The 26,136-nt window shown below is 32.5% G+C and overlaps 1 protein-coding gene across 1 annotated transcript; it reads right to left on the bottom strand.

The window, feature by feature from the left end:
* Positions 1 to 7,065: 7,065 nt before the first annotated feature.
* On the bottom strand, positions 7,066 to 7,806 carry LOC123668782 (forkhead box protein F1-like). The gene has a single exon (XM_045602475.1). The coding sequence runs from the start codon at positions 7,804 to 7,806 to the stop codon at positions 7,066 to 7,068; it is 741 nt and encodes a 246-aa protein (XP_045458431.1).
* Between the last annotated feature and the right edge of the window lie 18,330 nt (positions 7,807 to 26,136).

The raw sequence follows: 26,136 nt of genomic DNA, 5'->3' as shown, positions 1-26,136 counted from the left end.
AAAATGATACAGTTTGTGAAGTAGATTCCACTTAGACCACTGAGATACATCAAATCTTCCAGTCGCCTTTCGAGTACTCGCTTCTGGGTTGTTCTCAAAATACTCTAGAATATCTTTTTGTAGGGAGACAGTAGGGTATGCCACTCCACCCCGTCCTTGGGCATGTGTTGAAATACGGAACTGTACTTAGTCTCGGAAATCTCTAATCGACGTGAATTAGCCACGGGGCGGGGGTTGCGAGTTGCAAGCGGCACAGGCACAACGCCACACCGCACGCACCGAAAGCGACGGCACGTTCCGTAGCTGAAAGTAAAATTCTAAAATCATAATATTGGCCTCCATGTCCTATTTTTAGGACTTTTAGGGCCAAAATAATGCTTTGAATTTAGCGGCAAGTATTGCTATACTAAAGGAAATAAGGCTTGCGATGCTCAAAGTATTTCTTTAATTTTGTCTCGGGCATTGACGACATAATTATGCAGGTCGATATGTAAGATGTCTCAGAGGATTTAGAGCTAAAAACGATTAATTACATCTTTGCAGAGAACCTAGCTACATGTAAGAAAAAATCGTTAGTCATTTGATTCCTCAATTCAAAAGCTCTAATATGAATACATATGATACATGTTTTAAAAAAAAATATATCGTATAGACCATATATATTTTTTTAAAACATGTAATTCTGTTGGTGGTTCTTATTAAATTAATTAATAAATACTAGTTAATTTGCAAATCATCAGCATACATGTGGTAGAGAGAAATAATTGTTTGGGATAGAAATCAATAATGGAAACATCAAACCATCTTGAGGGACGCTAGCTCGGACTTGACAACAAGAAGAGAAGTATCTTCGAATTTTATTCTCTACCGGCGTTGACCGAGGTAGCTTTGAAACCAACGTCTTTATGGCTGATTTTTTTGTAGCTTTGTTTTTTCTCACTTTGTTTAACCTGTAACATCCCAATCCCAACCGCTTCAACCTGTAATATCCCAATGCTGGGCATAGGCCTCTTTCCCCATGTAGGAGAAGGATCAGAGCTTAAGTTATAAAGAGTTGTTGTGCCCGGTTAGCAACAAAATGCACGGTTGCAGTTCGGAATAGTGCAATGTACCAGGATAACATAAATAAAAGCAAGTAAATAGACACTCTAGGTCATGTCGGTGCACTAGAGGGAACTGGGAAGGCGGGATCAACTACTAGTTGCATAGTTTGTTTGAAGTATTATTGCAAAAATGCATTTATTACAAAAATTTATAATGGTTTAATAAATAATTAATAAGAGTTTTGCTACATTGGAGAAAAATAAGAACGCAACTCAAGTTTATTAGTTAAGAAAATTGCTATATTTTCGAAAAATAGTAAGTAACCACGTAAGCTGATAATATTAATATTTTTTTTTAATACGGTCACAAAATAGTGCAAATTTCAGCATTTTAAAATAGCTATTGTCTCGCTTATTTTACATATACAAGTATTCTTGAATACAATATTTTTTACCACGTAACTGAATAATAAGCTCTGAACTGAATTCGAATGAAACAAGCAAAATAAATTATCTTGTTTTTTTTTTTAAGTTAAATTATTATGTTGTTAAGGCACTATCAATATTTTTAACATTTTACATGTATATGACGACTGTTTGAAACAAAAAATAATTAAATGTTGTATAAAAAAATACTAGACAACTTAAGCTACAGATAATACAAAAAATGATCTATCGCTACTCTTAGGTACGACGCTCGAGTACACATTTAGCTTTTTGATCTCCACTTACCACTCTATACATGAATTAATATACTTAATTAAAGTATAAAATACTGGTTTATAACAATAGTTTGTCTTTAAAATCTGTCAGATTTCTAGTAATTTGCGACCAATTGCGGCCACAGCTTTTTGCTCGATCCGTTTGCTCGATTGACATTTCGTGTAACTAAAAAGCTGTCGTATAATCTTTTAAAGCAATTTGACGTTTGTTTAGCAAAATTTTACGATTACACATTTATTATTTACTAAAAAAATCTTGAATAAAAAGCGAAAAGGATTTACACACTGCATCAGTGCCTAAAATTCGACAGTAAATTGATTGCTGTAGATAACTTGAATTATAAAACTGAACCAAAGGTAACTTAATCACGCGTGTAAACACGTACGCGTGTAAACGCGTGTAAAACGTACCCGTAAACATCAAAAATTGGGGAAGACCATTTACTCATTTATTTTCTTTACCTATTTAATTCCACATTAGTCTCGATTGTTGTTATATTATTTAATCCAGCGACTGATTGTAATTTTCTACAGCTATTTTGTCTATCACTTATATTGTTTAATTATTTATTTATTTATTTAATTGACATGATATTTATTTATTTAGTTGAATTTTAAATAAATGCAAATCATTATAACTTGGAGGTCTTGTGAAAATATTGATGATGGTGTTTTATTGTGTAAATAAGAAAATAATAATAAATAATAAAATCAAATGATATATACATTATTATAACCACAAACTACGATGCAACGATACCAAAGACACATGAATGCGAAGAGGCTGAATGCAGGATGCATCCCGATGAACCTTGATATTATATAGGACGGTAGATCAATACACCCGTTTACATAACGCAGCATCAGTGGCATTGATATTGCATCTACTCTAACTACCATAATATCACACAGTTAGACAAAGATATAGTAGTATTGCGATCCTTTTCTTTATCACTAAACTGAATACACAAATTTTCACCTCTTCAATTGCACTACTACACGTACAAGGTGTATGGTGTGACAGTGGCCATACACTTACGATTATATTGCGACTGTCTGGCTTTTAAGAACAATGATACAAGTGACTGATTAAATAGGAGATTTAATGTTATATTTAAATAATTTTGTTCGCTTGAACAATGTCTATATACGTATACAAAAATAAAATAAACAATAACATTTGACAAAGTAATCTTACTGATTGATACTAAACATAATAGAAGTAATTTTAGTAACATTGATTTTTTATTTAATACAATATTTTGTTTCGAATTAAATGTAATGTACAAAAAGTTGGTAGTGTGCATAACGTCCAGTACTTATCGTTGTATTTTGAAAACTCCTCAACTTCTATGTATTTCTGGTGATGCTGCGGTGTATTTTAACCATAGATAGCTGCTGTATATATCAAAATTATGGAGACATACACAAGGAACTGAACTGTATAGTTATTGCTTATACAGTTTTATATAGAAAAAATTCACACAATGTTTCATTAAACCCAAATTTAGGAGTATGAGGTTGATTTTTATATTAACTTGCGGTGTGTCTTCTTAATAAAAGATATAATTAAAATGTGTGTAATGCTATTATTTAGATTATTAATATTGTGCAGTCAAATTTAATTATAACTGATGTGGATGATAAGCCGCAATAGTTAAGACGTTTTTAATATCATCATCATTACATGAAATAAAAATGTAATGAATCGCTGTCTGTACATGGAAAATGTATGAGAAAATATATTATTGGTACCTGTATCAAAACAATTATTTTTAGAATTTTTGTCTTTGCGTTTGTGCACGCTAATCTCAGAAAAAGCTTATCCGATTTAAATGTGGATTTCACTAAATATTGTAGAAAGCTTCACTTAACATTTAATGTTTGTTTCTTGTCACTCGGGTCATAAATAAAAAAGTTACGCCGATTTAAAGAGTAACGTTGAATATGTAAATACCCAAAACGCAGACTTGGGACTTACCCACGCACGGCTAGTTCTTAATAATATCCAAGGTTTAAAAAATGTATATATAATATATATATATATATATATATTTCACATTCTTATGCTACATAGAAAAAACTACAATAGTTATTCACCCCCCCCCCCCAGTCCTTTTCATATATTTAATAAAAACCATAATAAAAGTAATCTAACCACCACTATAATATGGGTATCCCCATCCCCATCTTTACATCTATTTATATTAAAACGACGTGCTCGGATAGATTTTGCGTGCGAATTACTAGGGTATCATGAGTCAAGAAGAGGTTATTTCGCAAAGGCCGTCATACTTTTATTATTTCAAGATTGATTCTCTCGCCAGTCTCACATAAAAATCGAAATAGAGGTCTGGGTTTCTTTTTCTTATAAAGTTTATTTATTCATGTCAATTTTATAAAAAAAAATATATATATATATATATATATATATAATAATTTATGAAAAATGAAATTTGAAATGAGTTACTCTACGCGTATAAGTTATAAATAGTAAGTAGGTAATGTAATTTTCATTTATTTATAGTATATTATTAATTTATTTGTTTATATAAAAAAATAACTATTATAAAAAATTGTATTAGTATTTATATAATATAATTCATCCGAAATTTTTATAAATGATTGTTAATCCCTATCCCTACTAATATTATAAAATGTGAATATAAGTTTGTTTGTTTGTTACGCTATCACGCGAAAACTACAAGTATTTAACCGATCATCATGAATCTTTGTTCACATATTCTTTGGAGATATTAGAAGTAACATAGGATACTTTTTATTTAAAAAAAATCAGTGCGAGCGAAGCCGCGGGTAAAAGCTAGTTATTTATAATTGATTGGAAAAAATTGTGACAGTATTATATTGTTATTGCTTTGCTTTTTGATAGTAACTGTAATATTGATGATTGGTAAATATTATATCCAAAAAAGTGTTTATTTACGACCCGTTTCGAGAGCAGATAGCAGTTCATCGTTTGTTATCAGTTTCGGGTGCAGTTTACCCCTCACACGTAACTACTGTTAATCAACATTCAGTGCTTACGGTGAGTCAAGAGCACTTGACGTAAGCTACGAGGGATTCTGCTGTCGTCACCCTTGAGAAGCTCGTTGAAATATTTTAAAGATCGTTCGCGTACTTATTGTTTCATTCAACGACTCTATTATAAGCTTTTATTAATTTTGAAACAGAGTTTGGTCATATGACTAACAACGGATGTAACTATGAAAAAGTGCATACATATACAATTTTGTAATATTATATTATTTTACATATGATTGTGTATTTTTATTTTATGCAAAAACATTTTATACCCGTCAAACCTTTATTTTTAGTTTAAACGTTAAATTTAAATAAAATTAATATTTTAATATCAATCTCCTATTTTACAGTTATTGTTTTATAATAATTATAAATTTGCACATAAACATCGATAACATTAAATCCTATTAATATAATTTTAAGAATGAGAATGAATTAATTGTTTACCGTAAACTTTTTATTCTCTGATTTAACCTAATTAGACAAAATATTGATTTTTACTATTTTTCATACGTTTGTTTTCATAATGTAAGTGTAAATAAGTTTGTTTTTCTAATGAGTAACAGACGTAACTGCTGTTTTTTCATGTTTTCAAGACACCAAATAAAAACAACGCTTGGAAATAAAAATTAAACTTACTATTAAATATGTACAATTGTATTTATAATTGCCACCCCAAGCAAAGGGATTGGAAAAAATATTATCTAATATATAAAATTCTCGTGTCGCGGTGTTTGTAGTTAAACTCCTCCGAAACGGCTTGACCGATTCTTATGAAATTTTGTGTGCATATCGGGTAGGTCTGAGAATCGAACAACATCTATTTTTCATCCTCCTAAATGTTAAGGGTCCAAGTCCACCCCTAAACATTTTTTTTTTTAATTTTTAGATAATTTATTACTTTCTATTTTATTATGATTTGGCGTTGAAAAATACATACAACCCTAAATTTTCACCATTATACCACCAATCCCTGTTTTTAAATAGCGTTTAGCGGCAAGACAACGTTTGCCGAGTCAGCTAGTAATACCATAAATGAATCAAAAATTGCCCTCATAAAAGGCAGAAATCTTTTTCTGTAACTATAAAACACTATGAAATGAAATTACTTATTTACTTTCTCAAAATGCTTCTATTTTTTTTTTTTTTGTATTAAGTTAGCAATATAACAACTACTCCTTTATAGATTGAAAGTAAAACAAATAAATTTATACATCTATACATATACCTAAATAAAATTTAAGTTCCTGTCTGTACATAAAGTTATTTACACAATACAAAAACACAACAAACGTTTTTAAAATTTTTTGTCTGTCTTTCTGTTTGTCCGGACTAATCTACGGAACGGCTGACCCGATTTTCATAGGATTTTTACTGAAGGATGTAGGAAGTTGTACAGCAACATTTAGACTACTTTTCATTCCCGGAATTTCCGCAAATCCAGTATTTGCGCAGGTAAAAACCGGTTTACCATGCGCGAGTAACTATCGCCCAGATAGATATGAAGTAACCAAACATTTTGCTATGAAATAGGTACGATAATTTAAGCGAATAAAAAACAACTATAATACCGAAATAAGATAAAGGAGGACACATTTTTAAATATACTTTTTACCCCATAATACTCACGTGACCAGGGTCTTGCTGTGTAAAAAGATAATGAACGTCCAGATACAATCTCCTACGCCAAACCAGCTTGCGGGTTCAGCTAATAAATAAATAAATAAACGCCTCACCCTCAATGGATAGGATATGATTTTCTCCTGTGTCTGGGGGTCCGGTAACACACACATTACTCAAGCACAAAAGCCCAGAACACGGCAAACATTCAATACAAATGTATGCTATGTGCGGGATTCGAACCTGCGACCGCCAGTGCAACAACCATAAGCCTATGCTGTGACCGTTGCCAGTATCCCATCAGCCGTCAAAGTATGCACTATGCAGTTAGTCACGTTCAAGATGTTATTTAGACTCATATTACGATTACATAAAAAAAATAATTACTGCTTTTTGATTAATTCAAGCCGCTTAAGTATCAATAGTCAAAAGAAATATTAGTAAAGAAATAAAGTTAGCAATTGAATTTTCCGTTGGGACGAAAAATCTCAAGTTATTAAAACGATAATATATTATATATAGGTACGTATTAAAGATAACTAGACGACTAAAAATAAACCAACACTTATAACTATTTCGTTTTTAAATATAAAAATTCTTCACAGAGTAGATGTATATCTAATAATAAATACATAAAGTTAATATCGATATGACTCACCATGTTCATTGGTGACGGCATACTGGTAGTTGGGTATGAGGTCGGGCAGGTCATGTCTTGAAGGTGGCGAAGCCGGCGGAGGTCGATATACCGGCTCGACTGCGCCATAGGTAAGAGGCCATTCTCTTTCCCCCATGCTGCTGTACGCACTATACTCTCCACCGTAACTGAGTTGCTGGCTTGAACCTGAATGTGAGTAAGCGCAAGCACCGTAATCAATAGCTGTGGTACTGCTAGCGCCCGCACCGCTACCACTTGCCAGCTCGTAGCCTCCTGACTGTGATGGAGGCAAAGCTCCAACTCCGGTTCCGCACAGGTAACCGCCACCTCCAAACTGAGGTTTTAATGCTTGACATTTGCGACGAAAGCCACGCGGACGTCGCCGGAAAGATCCTTCTTCGAACATAAACTCTGAAGAGGGGTCGATGGTCCAGTAATGCCCTTTTCCTGGCCTGCCGAGCCCCTTGGGTAGTTTAACAAAACATTCGTTCAAGCTGAGGTTATGTCTCACGGAATTCTTCCAGCCTTGATAAGAGCTGCGGAAAAATGGAAATTGCTGTTGGAGGAACGCATATATTTCACTAAGGGTGAGACGTTTATTTGGAGAGTGGCGAATTGCCATAACTATAAGGGCTATGTATGAAAAGGGTGGTTTTTCCTGTCGGCGAGTGGCAGGCGCGCGGCGCGCCGCCTCCTCAGTGTTTTGGTCCTCGGTCTTCATGCGTGCGCGTCGGAACGCGAACCGGAGCACAGTGGCGCGCCGCCCACCAGCGCCGTGCGCCCGCGCCGCCCATTGCCGCCCCTGCACCCCGCTAGCCCGCTGCCGGCCCAGACGTTCACACCCGGGATCAAATCACTCACATACCGCTTCTATAATTCTTCCATCGAATGAACACATGTACAAAATAATTTAAATTAGGTAATTATTTCTCGTATTTAAAACAAACTTTAAAAAAAATGGTATAAAACTATGGTATTAAATGTGTTAAAAAAAATCAAACGTTAGTTTTGAAATTGTGTTTTTCATTAAAAAATATATATATAATGAGTGCCTTATTTCAGCTGCGATCACAATATGGCCCGGCTAAACTTGCAATTTTATTGTGACTTGTTGTTTCTGAAAACACCAACACCATGTGCTAAATTGAAAAATATTGTGCCAGTTTAGCTTTAAAGTTACTTACGAGTATCTACACGCACCTATACAAGCAAAATGAGTTAATTACTTAATTGTTAAATAAAATCGATCAACCCTAAAGATTTAGATTAAAATTATTAATTATATGAAAAGGTTCATATTAATTTAGAAGCAATAAGCGTTATTAAATTAAATTATCTGTAATTTAAAGAATTGCGTTAAGCTATTTTATCTCTTCGTTCTAAACGAAAATGTATTTATTCGTTGAAATCGTTTCGATTCCTGCAGCACCCTTTGATCAATAACGACATATGTATGTAACTAACTCGACTAACATACATTTTTGTTATTCTTAAAAATTTTAGAAAGTTACTTTATTTACAAGTAAAAGAAACGTCGGTCTTCACAGTCGTCGTGCCGCATTCACAGGCTGATTCTCTCAAGAGCTTACACTCGTATATAAACACTAAATAGCGGAAAACCCGCTTAGACAATAATATTTACCCGTCGCAAGGACGCCTGTCGAACGCCCGCTCTTGACCTAGCACAATTAAACCAAACATTTTACTAGATCTATAAAACAGTTATACGACGTACACCAAATATTTACCATAAAGCGTAAACCAAAAGTTTTGCATTAAACTCACCCGTTTTATTTACGCTCGTGTAAACGGTGAGCGACGCTGGAATATCGACTTTATCTCGACCCGCTACGGCTACGTTTGAATGAAAAAAGAAGAGGAACTAGTGATTCAAACTATGAAAGCAAGTTCGTCAAGGAAGTCACAGTAACAAATAAACCGCTCGCTTGTGTACTTTATGATTTACGGTGGTTGATAGTTATGTGTTTATTACTTGCTATTCCATCAGGTTATTAGCAAATATTGCAGATAAATAAAGAAATAAATAATACAAATTCTCCAAAAATTACTCGTTGAGAATTTTATTTTGAAGAGATATTAAATAGTTATTATAAAGCTAAAATATAAGTATTTACTGTACTGTTGAGTTTATTGGACTTTGTTTATTATAATTTTTATTTCTACACGCCGCCTAACCATGTTGAGTATTGATTTAAATGAAAATTTGTCGTAAATAAGAGAGAAATAGAGTCACAAGGGATTTTGTTCGATAACATAGGTAATAAATATGAAATTAAAATTAAATCTGTAGTATCAAATGTCCATCAACTTAAATGCCTTATTATTTTAGAAGCGTTAATTTTGTTATGTGATTGAAAAAAGGAAATCATTAGAAATCTTGTTTACTGAAGAAGATTATAAATAGACCTACAATCATACTTGGACCGACGATCTACGTAAGATTGCCGGCATAGGCTGGATGAGGATTGCGGAAAACCGGGATGTGAACTACAATAGGCTAAACTGATGAAACATGACGTTGTGACATTACGATTAGAATTGTAGCAATAAATGCGGTTGAAACCGTGCAGGTCGTCATGAAATTACATGAAACGAAATTAATAGTAAAGCTTTTAATCCCGCGTGGGTGACCCTCGTTAATAGGTAAATAATTATATCTATCTCTATAAATACTGTAGGTACGCTGATAGTTCCGCCGCGCCCGCGCCGGGTTGCTGATCTTTGCTATAAACATTTTACGCCGTCTTCATAGTAAACATTATCTGTATTAAACCGATTACACGGACAGGAGTTTATATATTGTTATTTTTCAGTTTCCATCAAAAGTGACTAAAAGAAATTGCTTTTTGCGATAAGACAGCCTTTTGTAATTTTTTTGTTCTTGTGAAAAAAAATCCAGTACATGGTAAAATTTATATAATAAACTAGCTGTGCTCTAAACTAGCGGTTACGGTTAATTTGAGAAAAAATCGTACAAAAATATTTCATAAACCATTACCTACTTACTGTACACCTCGGGCGATTTAAGCGCAGCGCGACGCGGCGTCGTTTTTTCTGATTTTTTTTATTTTATTTTTTTTTTTTTTTATTTTTTTTATCTCCTTCATTATGGCTCCAAATTAGATGCCATATAAAAAAAACTTTATTTTCATAAAACTTTTAATTCGTAAGGGTTTATATGCCTGGCTAATAATAATGTAATAAAACATCTTTTAATTTTTTCGTTGCAGAGTTATTTTAAGACCATGATAAAGTATTCGAAGATATTCATTGAAATCAAATTATGTCAAATATAATTTTATTCAAAAAGAAATACTTACGTGACATTGGCGAAATCATCTGTGCTCATTTGGCACTATTAAAAGCCATTTTAAGAAGAAGAAGAAGAAATACTTGTGATGAATACCGTATTTAATTGGATTAGGATTTATATCATGACTATAAAATCACCTTCGTAAATAGTGCACAGGTAGGTACTTTAGAACAAACTTCATTACCATAAAAAAGTAATAATAAGTTAATAGTAAGATATAAATATGTAATTAATTCCGTGATGCAAAGTTTAGGGTAGGTATAAACGTTTATTGCGGAGCGTACGCAACGCAAACTCTCAAAAAAGAACCTTTTTCTCGTTTTCGTAACATTTCTTATGAATGGTCAGCTCCTAATGGTCGTAGCGTAATATTATATAGCCTATAGCCTGTCCCGGTAACTAAGTGTACTATATAATATTAAAAAAAATTCAATTCGAACTAGCAGTTCCTAAGATAAGAACGTTTAAATAAACAAACAAACTCTTCAGCCTTATAATATTATAAGGCTGAAGTATACTGTTTCAATCGAAACAAAACATGTAAGTACGATAACAACACGCCAAAGCTAGCGAATTATTTTTCGAATTCCAGGTAAAAGAAGGTATAATAGATGTTAATTATAGTATTTTAATCAAAGATTTCGCATACATCTATGGAGTGTAGTGTAAAACTATACTTAAATGGTTGATCAAAGTAGTACATCTGTTTCTCTCCCTCTAACTCGGTTTTTATTTATTCCCGCGTAAAGAGAGGGAGACACGTATGACGTGAACGCGAAGCTCCGCCCAAAAGATGGCGCGATTGTACGGCGCGCGCGCAAACCACTGCCTGATCTTGAACCCTCCATTCATCACCGTTTACGAGCCAGTTATGTTTGCTTTGAGGTTTTTACGGTTTCGTCTTAAAATTGGTATTCAATTAGACGTTTATAGTTCCGTGTAAATTGATTGTCGGTCTCTTGACTAAATAATGTTATTCACGTGAAAAAACGGAATGATATTTTTTTAGTTTTGATTGTCAGCCTTAGAATGTGTAAACTCTGAAAAAACTGTTTACGGAGATTTACTATTCAAAAGAAAATTTATGAATTAATAGAATTTTTTTATTTATAGTCATTAGTTCAGTCTATCAAAGTCACTGCTGGACATAGGCCTCCTCAATTTCGCGCCAGACATTATGGCGCGAACTCATGTGTTTTGCCCATAGTCACCACGCTGGGCAGGCGGGTTGGTGACTGCAGGGCTGGCTTTTTCGCACAGAAGACGCTGCCCGTCTTCGACCTGTGTATTACAAAGCCATTTTATTATTGCTTAAAATTAATAGGTCTAAGGTTCCACTACCACCTTGGAACTTAAAAAGTTGACCGATGGCGGGACAACCACCCAACTGCTGGCTTTGGTACGGTACCATTAATTGTTTTTAAAGCATTAATGTTGTGCATATTTTTATTATTATGTTTTCAGTTCTACATTAGGTTAGTTTCGCCATTTTGTAATTTAATTTAACCTTTTATAATAGAATAATATTTGTTTTTATTATTTAACCTAAGATATATATCTACAGGCGACGACGAGTCCTGGACGACGATGGCCTCCTTCTGCGAGACAGTAATGTCCCAGAAGGAGTCTCCGTCCGCAGGCGACGAACGGGGGTGCGTAGGAGGCGCTACTTAATGCGCCTTCAGTAACGCCCCTGTGCTCGTGTCGGGCCGGGATGGGAACGCGGTCCTGCTAGACATGGCGTCATCGGGATTGTTCAGACATGAACTGGACAGTCCCCATGGAGGAGAAGTCTGGCCTTTTCCCCGAGGCCAAACGGTCGCTGGAGGGATCCTGTTGCCTGCAGATCCGGGACTTTCCAATTAAAGCGGCTGAAGGCTCCCACAGGGGTTTGGTCGGTATTGCACCCCCAAGTGCTGAAGGCAACATACGGTCTAGGATTGCCTACCCGGGCGTCCTGGATATTACCCGTAAATGGGTTCCCTGCGATACCAAAAAAAAGATATATATCTACAGACAAAAAGAAAGAAATATTTATCTGTTGGATAGAAAACATTCAAACTTATTTCATGTCATTAAAAATTGTATCTCTTTAACAAAGTTTTTATTATCGAAATATTTTAAATTGTTTTAAAATTGATAAATCGCACTATTTTACTTGTAAAATATGCAACATAAATTTATTATTATTTGAATTCGTTTTTTCGGGATTTCTACCATGTACCTTTTTATCTTTGAGGCTCCGATATTGATTCCGATGTGTTCTTCCGTGACCATGGCGCATGCAACTGCGCCGAAATATCGGAGCCTCAAAGATAAAAAGGTACATGGTAGAAATCCCAAAAAAACGAATTCAAATAATGTTAAGAACCATGGAAATTTAAAACAATATAAATTTATTAATTAGTCACTAGCAAATCGTGTTTTTTGGAAATTATATTTAAATACGAATTACATACGAGGGCGGGGTGAAAAGTTTCCGGCCTGATAAATAAAAACAACTTTTTTCGGTTTTTTTTTCGCTTTATATTTTAAAGTAATCTCTATCAAGATTAATAAAATTTTCATAACAGTGCTCTAATGCAGTGATACCACTTTTATAGTCTGATTTATCAAGTCCCTAAAAATACTCATATGCAGCACCGATGACTTCCTCGTTGCTCTTAAATTTTTTACCTCCAAGCCACTTTATAAGGTTAGGAAACAGATACTAGTCGCTGGGGGCTAAATCTGGCGAATATGGTGGTTGGGAGAACAATGCGAGCTTCAATTCGTTGATTTTAGCCATCGCAAAGACTGACGAATGGGCAGGTGCGTTGTCATGGTGAAACAAGATTTTTTTTCGCCAAGTTTGGTCGTTTATTTTTCACTGCGTCCTTTAAACGTTGCAATAAATGTGCGTAGTATTGACCATTGATAGTTTTTCCCTCCTCTAGATAATCAATGAAGGAAATTCCTTTTGTATCCCAAAAAATAGTTGCCATAACCTTATTTGCTGATGAAACTGTCTTTGCCTTCTTTCAGGTTGGTTCACCTGGTCCAATCCATCGTTTTGACTGTTGTTTATTTTCAGAAGTGTAGTGGTGAATCCAAGTTATAAATTGACGTAAAAATTTGCTGGGGTTGCGCTTGTACAGCGCCAAATTTTTGATTGAAACAGTTTTTCGGGTCAACTTTTGATCGACCGCTAGCCAACGCGGCAGCCACCTAACACAGAGCTTCCCCATGCTCAAATGTTCATGTAAAATATTGCATACACGTTCAATTGATATCCTAGTATCATCAGCTATCTCACTTACTTTAATATGCGGTTCTCCATTACCATTTTATGAATTTTTTCAATCATTTCGAGAATCGTGACCTCAAAGGGGCGTCTTGAATGTGGTTCGTCAGAAGTACTCGTTTGACCTTTCTTAAATTCAGAAACCTACTGTTTCACTATTGAATATGACGGTGAAGAGCCTTTCAGTGTGGAATCCAGCGCTTCTTTAATTTGAAATGGTTTTAGGCCTTTTAAATAGAAGTATTTGATGACCTTCCGCTTCTCTGATTTTACCATTTTCACGTAAGCAATCGAGGTGTCTTGTTCAAGCGCCTCTCAAATGTATACTATCAGAGCCATCAACCCGAAAATTTATATAAATGCTAGTGAGATATAGTACTATAGAATACAAACCAAAAATTAGACCTGCTAGCGCGATCTCTAGGTCAGGCCGGAAACTTTTCACCCCGCCCTGGTATTGATAAAATACGAATAATATTTTCATATAATAATAAAAAATATGAACCAGTTATATCATAAGTGCAATTAGAAAAAAAAGGAAAAAAATAATCGATCTGGATACATGAGGATTTGAAACGTGGTCTTCTCGGTTGATCTCGACCGGCCGATTTCCCACCTGAGCTATTAATACAAGTTTATTGACAATTACGAAATTTACTTTAGTATTCTAACGATATTGTAGCCATTTTTTCATTGCCTAAAAACAGAGATAAAACGACATTTTCTAAAAATGAATCTTAGCTATATCGATTTATCGCCAGATGATATTCAAAATCGTTGGAGCCGTTTCCGAGATTCAGATTATATATACGAATCGTACAAATTGCTAGTTTATTAGTATTAGATATCGGCAATTTGCTTCTTTCGCTGTATTTACTACATTACTATTTATCAAGAAAAGTAAAGTAAAGTTGTAAGCGTGGTAGTATCTAATAGCACAAAGTATGTTGAAGTTGCGGCTTTCTTATCAATTCAAGGAACAATATTACAAAAAGACGAATAAAATTATTATTTTTCAAACCTAATAAAACTTATTGTAATTTCTATATTATGTTATTGTCTTATCGGTTATAATAATATCAATACATACATTTACAATACATTTCTAGTAAGCTAAATCTTAGATTTCAAAAATCGATTGGAAACAAACTGATATTCCCTGTGTATCTGTGAAAAAGCTATAGTGAATCCCAGAGGAGGCTCGTGATATTTTTGATGGGGGTCAAAGAAGTCAGTCAACGAAGAAGAAGTTAGCAACGTGAAGTTAACTAGCCAATGAAATAGATATAACTTCTTACGTGCGTATAGTTCGCGTCATGTAAAAAGAACGCTGGCCTTGAAGCTGCGCAGAAGCGATTTATCGGTCTATTTGGTGGTACGGGTAGGGGGACGGGAGTGTTTATCAGGTGTCGCATGCTTGCCGGTGTGCTATTGGTTAACAGCGGTTGACAGTTCGATGTCGACTCAAAATATTATCGTGCACAAAAGTTTTAAATTACAAAGTTCTCCATTTACTATTTATTTCACTAAAAAACAATTATCAATTTATCATTTTAAACACATAAAAACTATTAAGATACGAATATCGGGAGTACAGATAATTATTATTTTTGAATACGACATTTCAATAACTAAAAAATTTGTTATTGCTTTTGTTTAAAAAAAAATTGTGATTTTGTAAAGTGATAATTATTATACTTATTTAGTCCGAATTATTCGCACTTGTATTTCTAGTATTTTTTAATGTACCTGCCAATAACCATTATACGAGTGAAAGCCTAATTAAAAAATAAAACAGTAGTACTTGTGCGCGAGTATACCCATGCGCAAACGCACCCCCTCCAGTTTCTTTCAGCGTTCTTTTTACATGACGCGAACTATACCTATACATAACAATGTAAGTATATACACTTTTTTTATTATTTTTGATCAATGCGGCGAAGACAGAACAAAATTCGAATAATCTAAAAAGTTACTAAGTGTTAAAAAAGAAAAAATGTACAGAGAATAATAATAAATAAAATTGTAACTAGGAGTTATACTCGTTTCTGAAGATTTTCTTCCCAAAATATGTTAATCGTTAAATCGTAAAATTAATTATGTAGCTTTAAGTAAATTTAAGTTCCATATTAAATTATTTATCTATCATTGCTTCCCTTTTTCGTCCTATCGTACACAAATGCTAATTTTGCTCAATTTTATTAAGTATTACAACTATTAAGTAAATACTGTAAAAATGACATGTAAAATGATATAATATGAACGTAAGCTGATTTCCTTCGTGTACTAATTTGTGTAATAACTATTGTTGATCCAGTAGTCTCTTGTTGTTATCATTACATAATATAAAACAAAGTGGACTTCCCTCTGTCTGTATGCTTAGATCTTTAAAACTACTCAACGGATTTTGTTGCGGTTTTCTTAAGTGAATAGACTGATTCCAGAGGAATGTTTATTAAATGTATAGTACACGCATAATATAGTGGAGGAACACTGATAGTTTTTGCACCCGTGCGAAGCCGGAGCGGGTCGCTTGTATTCAATAATATTGAAGTAACAAAAATTATTAGCAAAAACACAACTACATACTCACAATGGCGGGACGTTACATGTCATCTTAACATCGGAAATATTCGTATCCCACCAAAAACATTTTCATGTAAAATGTTGCCAAGACGAGATCATATGGCTCGCACTGTCAAAAAGTTATCAGATCTCATGTAGAGCCAAGCTTCTAACTCTACACGCTCTAACTCTACAAGCCCTAACTTCACAAACTCTACACCTTAGTCAAAATATGTGGCTTGGCCGTTTCGCTACCGTCACGTTGGCGTAAGGTGAAAATTTTTTTCACTGTTTTTTACTTTTCTGTAATACAATAGTTCTATTAAAGAAAAAATAAAAAGAAGAAGAATAATTGATATACATATAATACAAATAAAAATAAAAAGAGAAAATATATTTATATAAATGAGACAGGAAAGTCGTCATCTACAACATCGGCAGCCGGTAGTAACGAAACGGCCAAGCCACATATTTTGACTAAGGTGTAGAGTTTGTGAAGTTAGGGCTTGTAGAGTTAGGGCGTGTAGAGTTAGAAGCTTGGCTCTACATGAGATCTGATAACTTTTTGACAGTGCGAGCCATATGATCTCGTCTTGGCAACATTTTACATGAAAATGTTTTTGGTGGGATTTCACTTCTTTTTGTAAGTTGCTTATGACAATATTATAGTTGCATTTTACCTCCGATACATTTTATACCATAAATATCATCCAATCTTCACCATATTCGGTTTAAGCACACTGTTTTTGATTTTATGTTGAACTGATATGCAAACGGTGATCTCCGCCAAAACTTAAATACCAAAATTACAAAACGTAAATTTTCGACATAAACTAATAACCGATTTTTATTTTTTATGTATTTTATTATTATTATTAATAACAAGGAGTCCCTATATCAATTTTCAGACCTCTAGCATCAAAATTTGCGGAAGTCTCATACAAACTTTCATCCCCTAGTTTAAGGGGTTGGGGGGTAAAAGTTCCAAGTTTTAGATATTTTTTTTGTTGTTTGTGTACTAATACTAGTTTACATACCAAGTTTCAGCTTTCTGGAACTTCAGGAAGTACTCTAAGAATTTTGATGATCATCAGTGAGTGACGAAATCGGGTTTTTTTAGATATTAATAAAATCTAACGTATAAGAGCTTGTAAATTTAGATTTAGTTTTATAGTCATAAGTGTAAGCGAGGTAATTAACTGTAATTAGAAATGTAGATTAGTTAGAAATGTAATTAGAAAATGTAAAAGATTAAATAATAAAATAAAATATAATAATAGTAGCTCCCTCCCCGCTCCACTTAGCTTAGCGCTACACACTGTAAATAGGCTTGCTTTTTGTTCTTGTGGGTAATAACCCAAAATGAATGAATGTGAATGGATGAAAGACGAAATTGGAATGATAGTGTAACGGACTAAAAGCGTGATGTATGGTAAAAGAGGACTAGATTTAAAGTTTAATATTTCTTTTTTTTTTTTACACAAAACTGAAATAGAATAAACTAAGTAGAAATGATAATTTAATTTGATGAGGGGAAATACCCCACAATGAATGAATGCGGATGGATAAAAGAAGAAACTGGAATGCGGAATGACAGTGCAATGGATTAAAAGCGAGAAGTATGATAAAAGAGACCTAGATGTAAATTATACGTATTGTAAATAAGGACTCCGAAACATAAAACTCGGAGGCGTAGGAAAAAAAAAAAAAAAAAAAAAAAAAAAAAAAAAAAAAAAAAAAAAAAAACGTATAAGAGCTACGTAATTGAAACTTTATATGTTTAATAAGTCTACTATTGACATTATATACCGAGAATTTTGTTTATCTGGTATAATCCAAACCCAAGTTATGAGGGTTCAAAAAAACGACGAAGCACTTCGAGAAAAGATAGGTAGTGCTTTTCGTTTTTTTTTTTTGGTTCGTCTTGGCGGGAGCACTACCATGCCCCCAGATTTCGTAACAGATAGCCATGTGTTAAGAAAAAGAAAGAAAAATGTAAATAAATAAATAAACAATTTATTTAATATTTATAATTTATTAATCTAAGAATATTATATGATCAGTGAAATCAAATACTTTTATTTTTAAGAAGCGTATAATTAATTAAATATCTCGTAACAATTTATGTCCCTAGCGATATATTATTATACAGGTATACACTTATTTATTACATATATACCATAATACTTATCTTTTCTTTTCCCGAGAGCTCCGCACCGGTCGATGTTTCAAACAAGAATGACTCAATCAAGTCGGAACACTCGTTTTATAGACGACGACAAACAAGTATGACTCCTACCTACTTGTTATATTATCAAATATTACATTATAAATTAACTATTTCTTTACATAAAAATATAAAATAATCTGACACACGCTTGACTTGGGGAGTAAGTTGGTGAATACATAACGATCGCGTTACGAAAAGCGTGATCGGGTGAGCCGATCGGAAGTTGACAGGGAGATATAAGTTATAAGATAAAAAGAGAGTGAGCTACGTTTCATAAGTTTTACTTTGGTTGTGTGGTCTAAAGCACACTCGTTTTTATTTATTTTTTTAGAATATAGCTTTTATAACAAAATATGCACGTTTCCTTAAATGTAGACTACCTACATATCAAGAGTTAGTAGCTCTTTTTTATTGCTAATGGGTTACATACAAAAATCCTTAGACATATTTGCAATTTATTTAACATCGTTAATGTTTAATTGAGTCTCATTTGAATACCAAATAACTATTTTCCATATATATGTAAACAAAGTGCGTGACACTTCATTTAAGTTATTAGTTTATTTTGTAATTGTTCTTTGATGGATATTTGATCTGCGAATTGGTTGCTATGGAGCTGTTTTTTCATATTAAAACGATTGTGAGAATTATATTGTAACTGTAAATATTTAAATAATAGTTATTATAAAGAACTGGTAAAGCAATAGCTTTAAATGTTGTTTCTCTTTTCAGGTTAGTTTGTAAATAATTTAATAATAAATAATATTTTGTAAATTAGTTTATATGGTAAAATAAAAAACTTCTCTTTTCAGAGCAACACAATTATTTGTTTTACTGTTCATAATATACTAAAATAAAATAAAATAAAACATTATAAAACAACATTTCTACAGCTTGTTACCAGAAAAGATGGAAAAATTAAAATTCGAATTCATAGTCAAAGCCAGTGAAGATACGAAAACAAATATTATTTGTGTAACTAGAATCACGGATTTAGATGGCCGGACTTTTGTGATCCCAGATAAGTTACAACCTGTAAAATTACATGATGGAATAGTACATACTCAAATATTTCAGAAAGTAAAGTCCACATTACAAAAACGGCATGAGAAACGACAGGTATGGATATCCATGAATCCGGAGATGAAAGCGGCTTATTGTGATGAAGATGGAAATAAACAATTTATGGGATACATACTGGAGGAACAAACAATACCACAAACTACAACAGGGTTTTCAGAAGAATCTCTAGCAAAAATCATAGAAAACTTCGCTGAAATGAAGAAAGATTCAGTAAAACCCTTTAATATGGGGAAAGTGGTAGAAAAATTTGTAATAGAAAAATTTAATAGCAAGATTACCAATGTGTCGCAGTGGATGACTACCTTTGAATCGGAATGTACCCGTATAGGAATAGAAGAAGATATCAAAAAAATTGAAATTTTTAGGTTATTTTTAGAAGATTCTTGTTTAGACTGGTATAGTTCCATGCTTATAAAGCATACAATAAATTCAGAATGGGCAATGTGGAAAAAGAAATTTTGTGAAACATATGCGGATAAAGGTTGGTCGCCGATCAGGTATGCAATGCTATTTAAATACAGAGAAGGCTCATTACTGGAGTATGCATTAAAGAAAGAGAGACTACTATTAGAAATAAATAAGTCCATAAATAAACTCACTATAATTGATCTGATTGCCACCGGATTACCGAACTTTATTGCAGATATGATTGATAGGAATAGTTTAAAGGAAACTGAAGACTTATTTAATAACTTAAGAAGCTTAGAGCATATGGTACAAAAAAAAGTATTTCATAAAAAAATAGAAACTTCGAAAAATAAAACTATAGAGAAAAATGTGAAGCCCTTGGTTAGCCCATGTAAAATTTGTGAAAAAGAGAATAAAGGTATACGTTACCATCCTGAATCCCTATGTTGGTTCAAAAATAAAAATAACGATAATCCAAAACAAGCTCAAATAAGGAGTGTTAACAATTCTGAATTAGAGGTAGAATTAAATGAAATCGATCAAAAAAACTAATAGTGCCGCCATTAATAAAAATTAAATTACTAATTAATGACACTGTAGAAACATTAGGAATATATGATTCAGGATCTAATGTGTCTTTAATTAATTCAAGGTTATTATCTTTGAAAAAAATAAATACTTATGATAAAAATGCAGGTTTAAAAACTATTAATGGCGTAAAAAAATCAATAGGAATGGTAAATCTAAAAATTAAAATTTTTGAAATAGAAAAACATGTTAATGTTTTTGTTATAGATGAAAACAACTTCGACTATGATTTTCTTGTTGGGTTAGACTGTATACAACAATATCATTTAACTCAAAATGAGAATTTATGTATAACTCAAAATGCTATCAGCAATAATAATAAAGACTACATAAAAGATAAAGAAAAGCAACCTAATAGCACTAAAGAAATTCCTGGCAGTTCAGGTAGTGCTATAGAGAATAAAGTAGGTAAATCTTATGAAAAAAAAGGTGTAAATATTACAAAAAAATATGAAAAAGAAACTATAAATAATGAGTATAAAATAAACTTTAATGAAAATATAATAGTCGATAATTTTGATATTTCATTAAATAATTTAGACAATAAAAAAAAATATGAAATTGATAAATTGATACGCAAATATAATTCAGTATTTGCTAAAGACAAATATGATATAGGTACTGTAAAAGGCTATGAAGCCCATATTGATTTGTTAATAGATAAATACTGTAGTAAAAGACCGTATAGATGTTCTGTTGAGGATATGAAAGAAATTGAACATCAAATATCAAAACTGCTAAAACATAATTTAATTGAGGAGTCATATAGCCCTTTTGCCGCTCCGGTAACACTAGCATTTAAAAAAGAAGAAGGAAGGAGATCGAGGCTTTGTATAGATTTTCGCGAATTAAATAAAATTATAGTTCCCCAATCGCAACCATTTCCGCTAATCGAGGATCTAATGGTTAAAACAAGGAAATGTAAATTTTTTTTCAACATTCGATATAAACTCAGCGTTCTGGTCAATACCTCTTAAAATTGAAGATAGACATAAAACTGCATTTGTTACTCAAGAGGCACACTTCCAATGGACTTGCCTACCTTTTGGTTTAAAAACTGCTCCCGCTATTTTTCAAAGAATATTAAGTAGCATTATAAGAAAATATAATCTGTCAAATTTTACTGTTAATTACATTGATGATATTTTAGTATTTTCTGAAACATTCGAAAAACACATTAAGCACATATCTTTGTTATTGGAAGCAATTTTAAAAGAAGGTTTTAAATTAAAATTCACGAAATGTAATTTTGCACAGGACTCTGTAAAATATCTAGGACACATAATAAAAAACAATACTGTCACTCCATTAAAAGACAATTTGATTGCTATAAAAGAATTTCCAACTCCAAAAACACAAAAAAACGTACGACAATTTTTAGGAAAAATTAATTTCTATGGAAAATATGTGCCAAATGTTTCAATTATACTGGACCCTTTACATAATTTATTAAGAAAAGGAGAAAAATTTGTTTGGTCAGATAAATGCCAAGAATCTTTTGATACTATAAAAAGATTACTTTGCTCAAAACCTATTCTAGCCATCTTTGATCCAGATTTGCCAATACATATATATACAGATGCTAGCATACAAGGTGTAGGTGCGATTTTAAAACAAATTCAACCCAATGGTGATGAAAAACCTTGTGCATTCTTTTCAAAAAAATTAAATGACTCCCAAAAAAAGAAAAAAGCAATATATCTTGAGTGCTTAGCAATAAAAGAGGCAGTAAAATACTGGCAGCACTGGCTTATGGGAAAAACATTCACGGTTTATTCAGATCACAAACCTTTAGAAAAAATGAATATTAAAGCCAGAACGGACGAAGAACTAGGAGATTTAACATATTATTTGTCGCAGTTCGATTTTAAAATAATATATTCTCCAGGCAAATATAATATAGAGGCAGATACTCTAAGCAGAAACCCAGTGTTAGAATCGTATGAAAATAAAGATAGTAGTTTAAAAATAGTAAATTTTGTAAAATTAGAAGACATACGAAATGATCAAGATGAAAATGAAAAAATAAAACAAAATATAAATAAACTTATTTTAAAAAATAATATATATTATAAAAAGATAGGAAAAAATGAAAAGATTGTATTAACTGAGGAATTTAGTAAAAATATTATAAAACATGTACATCACTACTACTGTCACATAGGCAGACAACAAATGGAAAACAAGATTAAACCATTTTATCACGCCAAAAATTTATTGGACAATATAAAAAAAGTTTGCGAAAATTGTGATGTCTGTATAAAAAATAAATCTAGAGGAAAATACAAGTTTGGATTAATGTCTCACTTAGGTCCCGCTACTTATCCGTTTGAAATAGTGTCTATAGATACCATTGGGGGATTTGGTGGTACTCGTTCAACCAAAAAATATTTACATCTTCTAGTAGATCACTTCACTCGTTACGCCTATATTTTGACATCCAAAACCCAAAGTGCGAATGATTTTATAAAACTGGTCCAAAAAGTAACAAAAGATTATAAAATTGACATGATTTTATCAGATCAATATCCAGGCATAAATTCAAAAGATTTTAAAAAGTTTTTAGAAAAAGAAAATATACCTATAGTTTTCACTGCAGTAAATGCACCATTTTCAAACGGATTAAATGAAAGGTTAAACCAAACGTTGGTTAATAAAATTCGTTGCAAGATTAATGAAAGGAAGGGCAAAATTGCTTGGACAACTATTGCTCACGAATGCACAGAAAAATATAACGAAACTGAACATGGTGTAACAAGGTTCTCTCCAAAATATTTATTGGAGGGAAAAAAATTTGACGTTCTACCAGATGAACTGAAGAAAAATACAACACATAATTGTCTTTTGCAAGACCGAAAAATTGCCTTAGAAAATAGTATAAAATCACACAATTATAATAAAAAAAGATTTGATAAAAACAGAAAACATCATGAACTAAAAGTAGGAGATTATGTATACGTTGAAAACGGAAACCAATTAAACCGAAAAAAACTTGATGAATTGAGAATAGGACCTTATGAAATTGTAGACAAAATATCCAATTCAATTTATAAAGTAGACACGGGTCACAAAAAGGCAGAATCAAACCTCTTCCATATTACAAAACTTATTCCAGTAGTAAAGTATGACACTAAAACTTTGTATAATCTATTTCACATAGGATGGGTACGGTGACATTTGATATGTTCCAATACACGCTCACTATTTTCAACAAATCGGATAAATATACATTTTCAAAAATCACCAATTAGTTTCCAAAGCAAATAATAATGCTTGATTAGATTGAAATTGTATTTATATATGCGTTTTTACATTTTAAACAAAATAAAAAAGGTACAGAAAAATGATAACTTAAAATTAAAGGCATGAAACGAAACGTTTAATGATAGGGATTGACACGTAGTAATCGGCTAAAATAAATAATCGTAACGGCAATCTTGTGAATCGCGTCATCTCACTGACTCGAGATATCTCAATCAGTACTTTCTGTCTCTTGTATTGCTTCCCTTGTTTTTGTTTTGCCAGTTGCTATAGTTGTATTTGTTGCTGTTTTATTGTTGTTAAGTTCTGTTATTATTTTTTTTAGTTATTCATTTTGTGTGTGTGTTCTGTTCTGTAAAATGCCGAAAAGAACAAAAGAAGACCGTTTCAAACAGTCAACTGGTTGTCCGCTTTCGGGAATACTTTGAGCGGGAGTGAGAAAATAGCGGTCCATTATTATCTGTCAACCACATATTGTATCTAGTTGCACAGGCACTTGAAATTAGGCGTAATACAGTGTCAAAACTTACTTCAGCCTATCGCAGTCCACTCTTGGACATAGGCCTCCACAAGCTCGTACCAAATTTTTTTTTTTATATAATCGATTAAAGGTTAACCGCTTTGTACTCGATAGTCGAATTACATCAATTAATTATGCATGGTCACCTCACTATAGAGTTAATTTGACATGTGTCACCGTACCCATCCTACGTGAAATAGACTATAATTTAGAAAAAAAGGGGGGGGGGAGATGTAAACAAAGTGCGTGACACTTCATTTAAGTTATTAGTTTATTTTGTAATTGTTCTTTGATGGATATTTGATCTGCGAATTGGTTGCTATGGAGCTGTTTTTTCATATTAAAACGATTGTGAGAATTATATTGTAACTGTAAATATTTAAATAATAGTTATTATAAAGAACTGGTAAAGCAATAGCTTTAAATGTTGTTTCTCTTTTCAGGTTAGTTTGTAAATAATTTAATAATAAATAATATTTTGTAAATTAGTTTATATGGTAAAATAAAAAACTTCTCTTTTCAGAGCAACACAATTATTTGTTTTACTGTTCATAATATACTAAAATAAAATAAAATAAAACATTATAATTTTTAACACCCCTTTTATCGCTTTACTCGTTAAAAAATATGAATGAAAATCCTGTATGCACACGGGCGATCAGGGGACAGCTACGTACGCAATGCGCTAACAATGTATAGGGAGTCAGCGTACAACCGCTTAGATATATTGTGCCTCGACTTATTAATTAACAACCTAACCCTCAAATTTGTACAAAACATTTCAATAATATAAAAACTAAATTAAAAAAAATATTACTTAAATATTTTGAATTAAATAAGTAGTACTTATATTGTGTAATCATTACAAATGAGTTTTGTCCCAAGTAGAAACTTTTTCGTCTTCCTTAGAAGGACCGGACCACGCATGCCTGATCAGGACTAGATAAGGCATGTAACGCAGATGATTGATCTGGACCTGATCAGGATGAGATGAGATTTCATCTAATTCTGATCAGCCGGTTTGGTCCGGTACTTTTAAAAAACACGAATGTATATTCTTGAAAAAATTGTTTAACAAAAAAAAGCGAATTGATATTATAAATATGTTACTTAACATAATTATTATGATATTTATTTCCGTTTATTTTTTCAAATGTATTATTTATTTATGTTTTTACTTTAAATATTAATTATTTTTATTTATTTTTATGTTATTAAGGTTATGTTAGGAAGGTGTCTAACAAGGCTCGTTGGGCTGTGCATGAGGGGGTGTTAGTTCCGACACTCATGTACGGAAATGAAAGTTGGGTATGGCAGAAGAAAGCGTTAAGAAGTATGATAGGAGTTAAACTGAGTGACAGGATAAGAAATAGTGAGATAAGGAAACGTTATGGTCTGAAAGAAGATGTAGTGACAAAAATTAAGAAAGGTATGCTCCGATAGTTTGGTCATGTCGAGAGAATGAGTGAAGAACGATTGACGAAAAAAGTATATAAGACAAGTGTAGATGGAAGGGTTGGAAGGGGTAGACCTAGGCAGACGTTCCGAGACCGAATAAGGGACGTCTTGAAAAAAGGTCAGGTCAAGAGTATCCTAAACCGAAGAGCATGTATGAAGGGAATAATGAAAGTGGACGAAGCGAAAGAAGTACCTATGTAAGGATCGTAGCAAGTGGAAAGAAGTGGTCTCTGCCTACCCCTACGGGAAAGAGGCGTGATTATATGTATGTATGTATGTATGTATGTATATTATTAATTAATTATTATAATTAGTTTAATT

This window comes from Melitaea cinxia, chromosome Z, assembly GCF_905220565.1.
Source record: "Melitaea cinxia chromosome Z, ilMelCinx1.1, whole genome shotgun sequence".
Classification (NCBI taxonomy): domain Eukaryota; kingdom Metazoa; phylum Arthropoda; class Insecta; order Lepidoptera; family Nymphalidae; genus Melitaea; species Melitaea cinxia.
The sequence above is the reverse complement of the archived record's forward strand: the minus strand, read 5'-3'. Positions and strand labels throughout refer to the sequence as shown.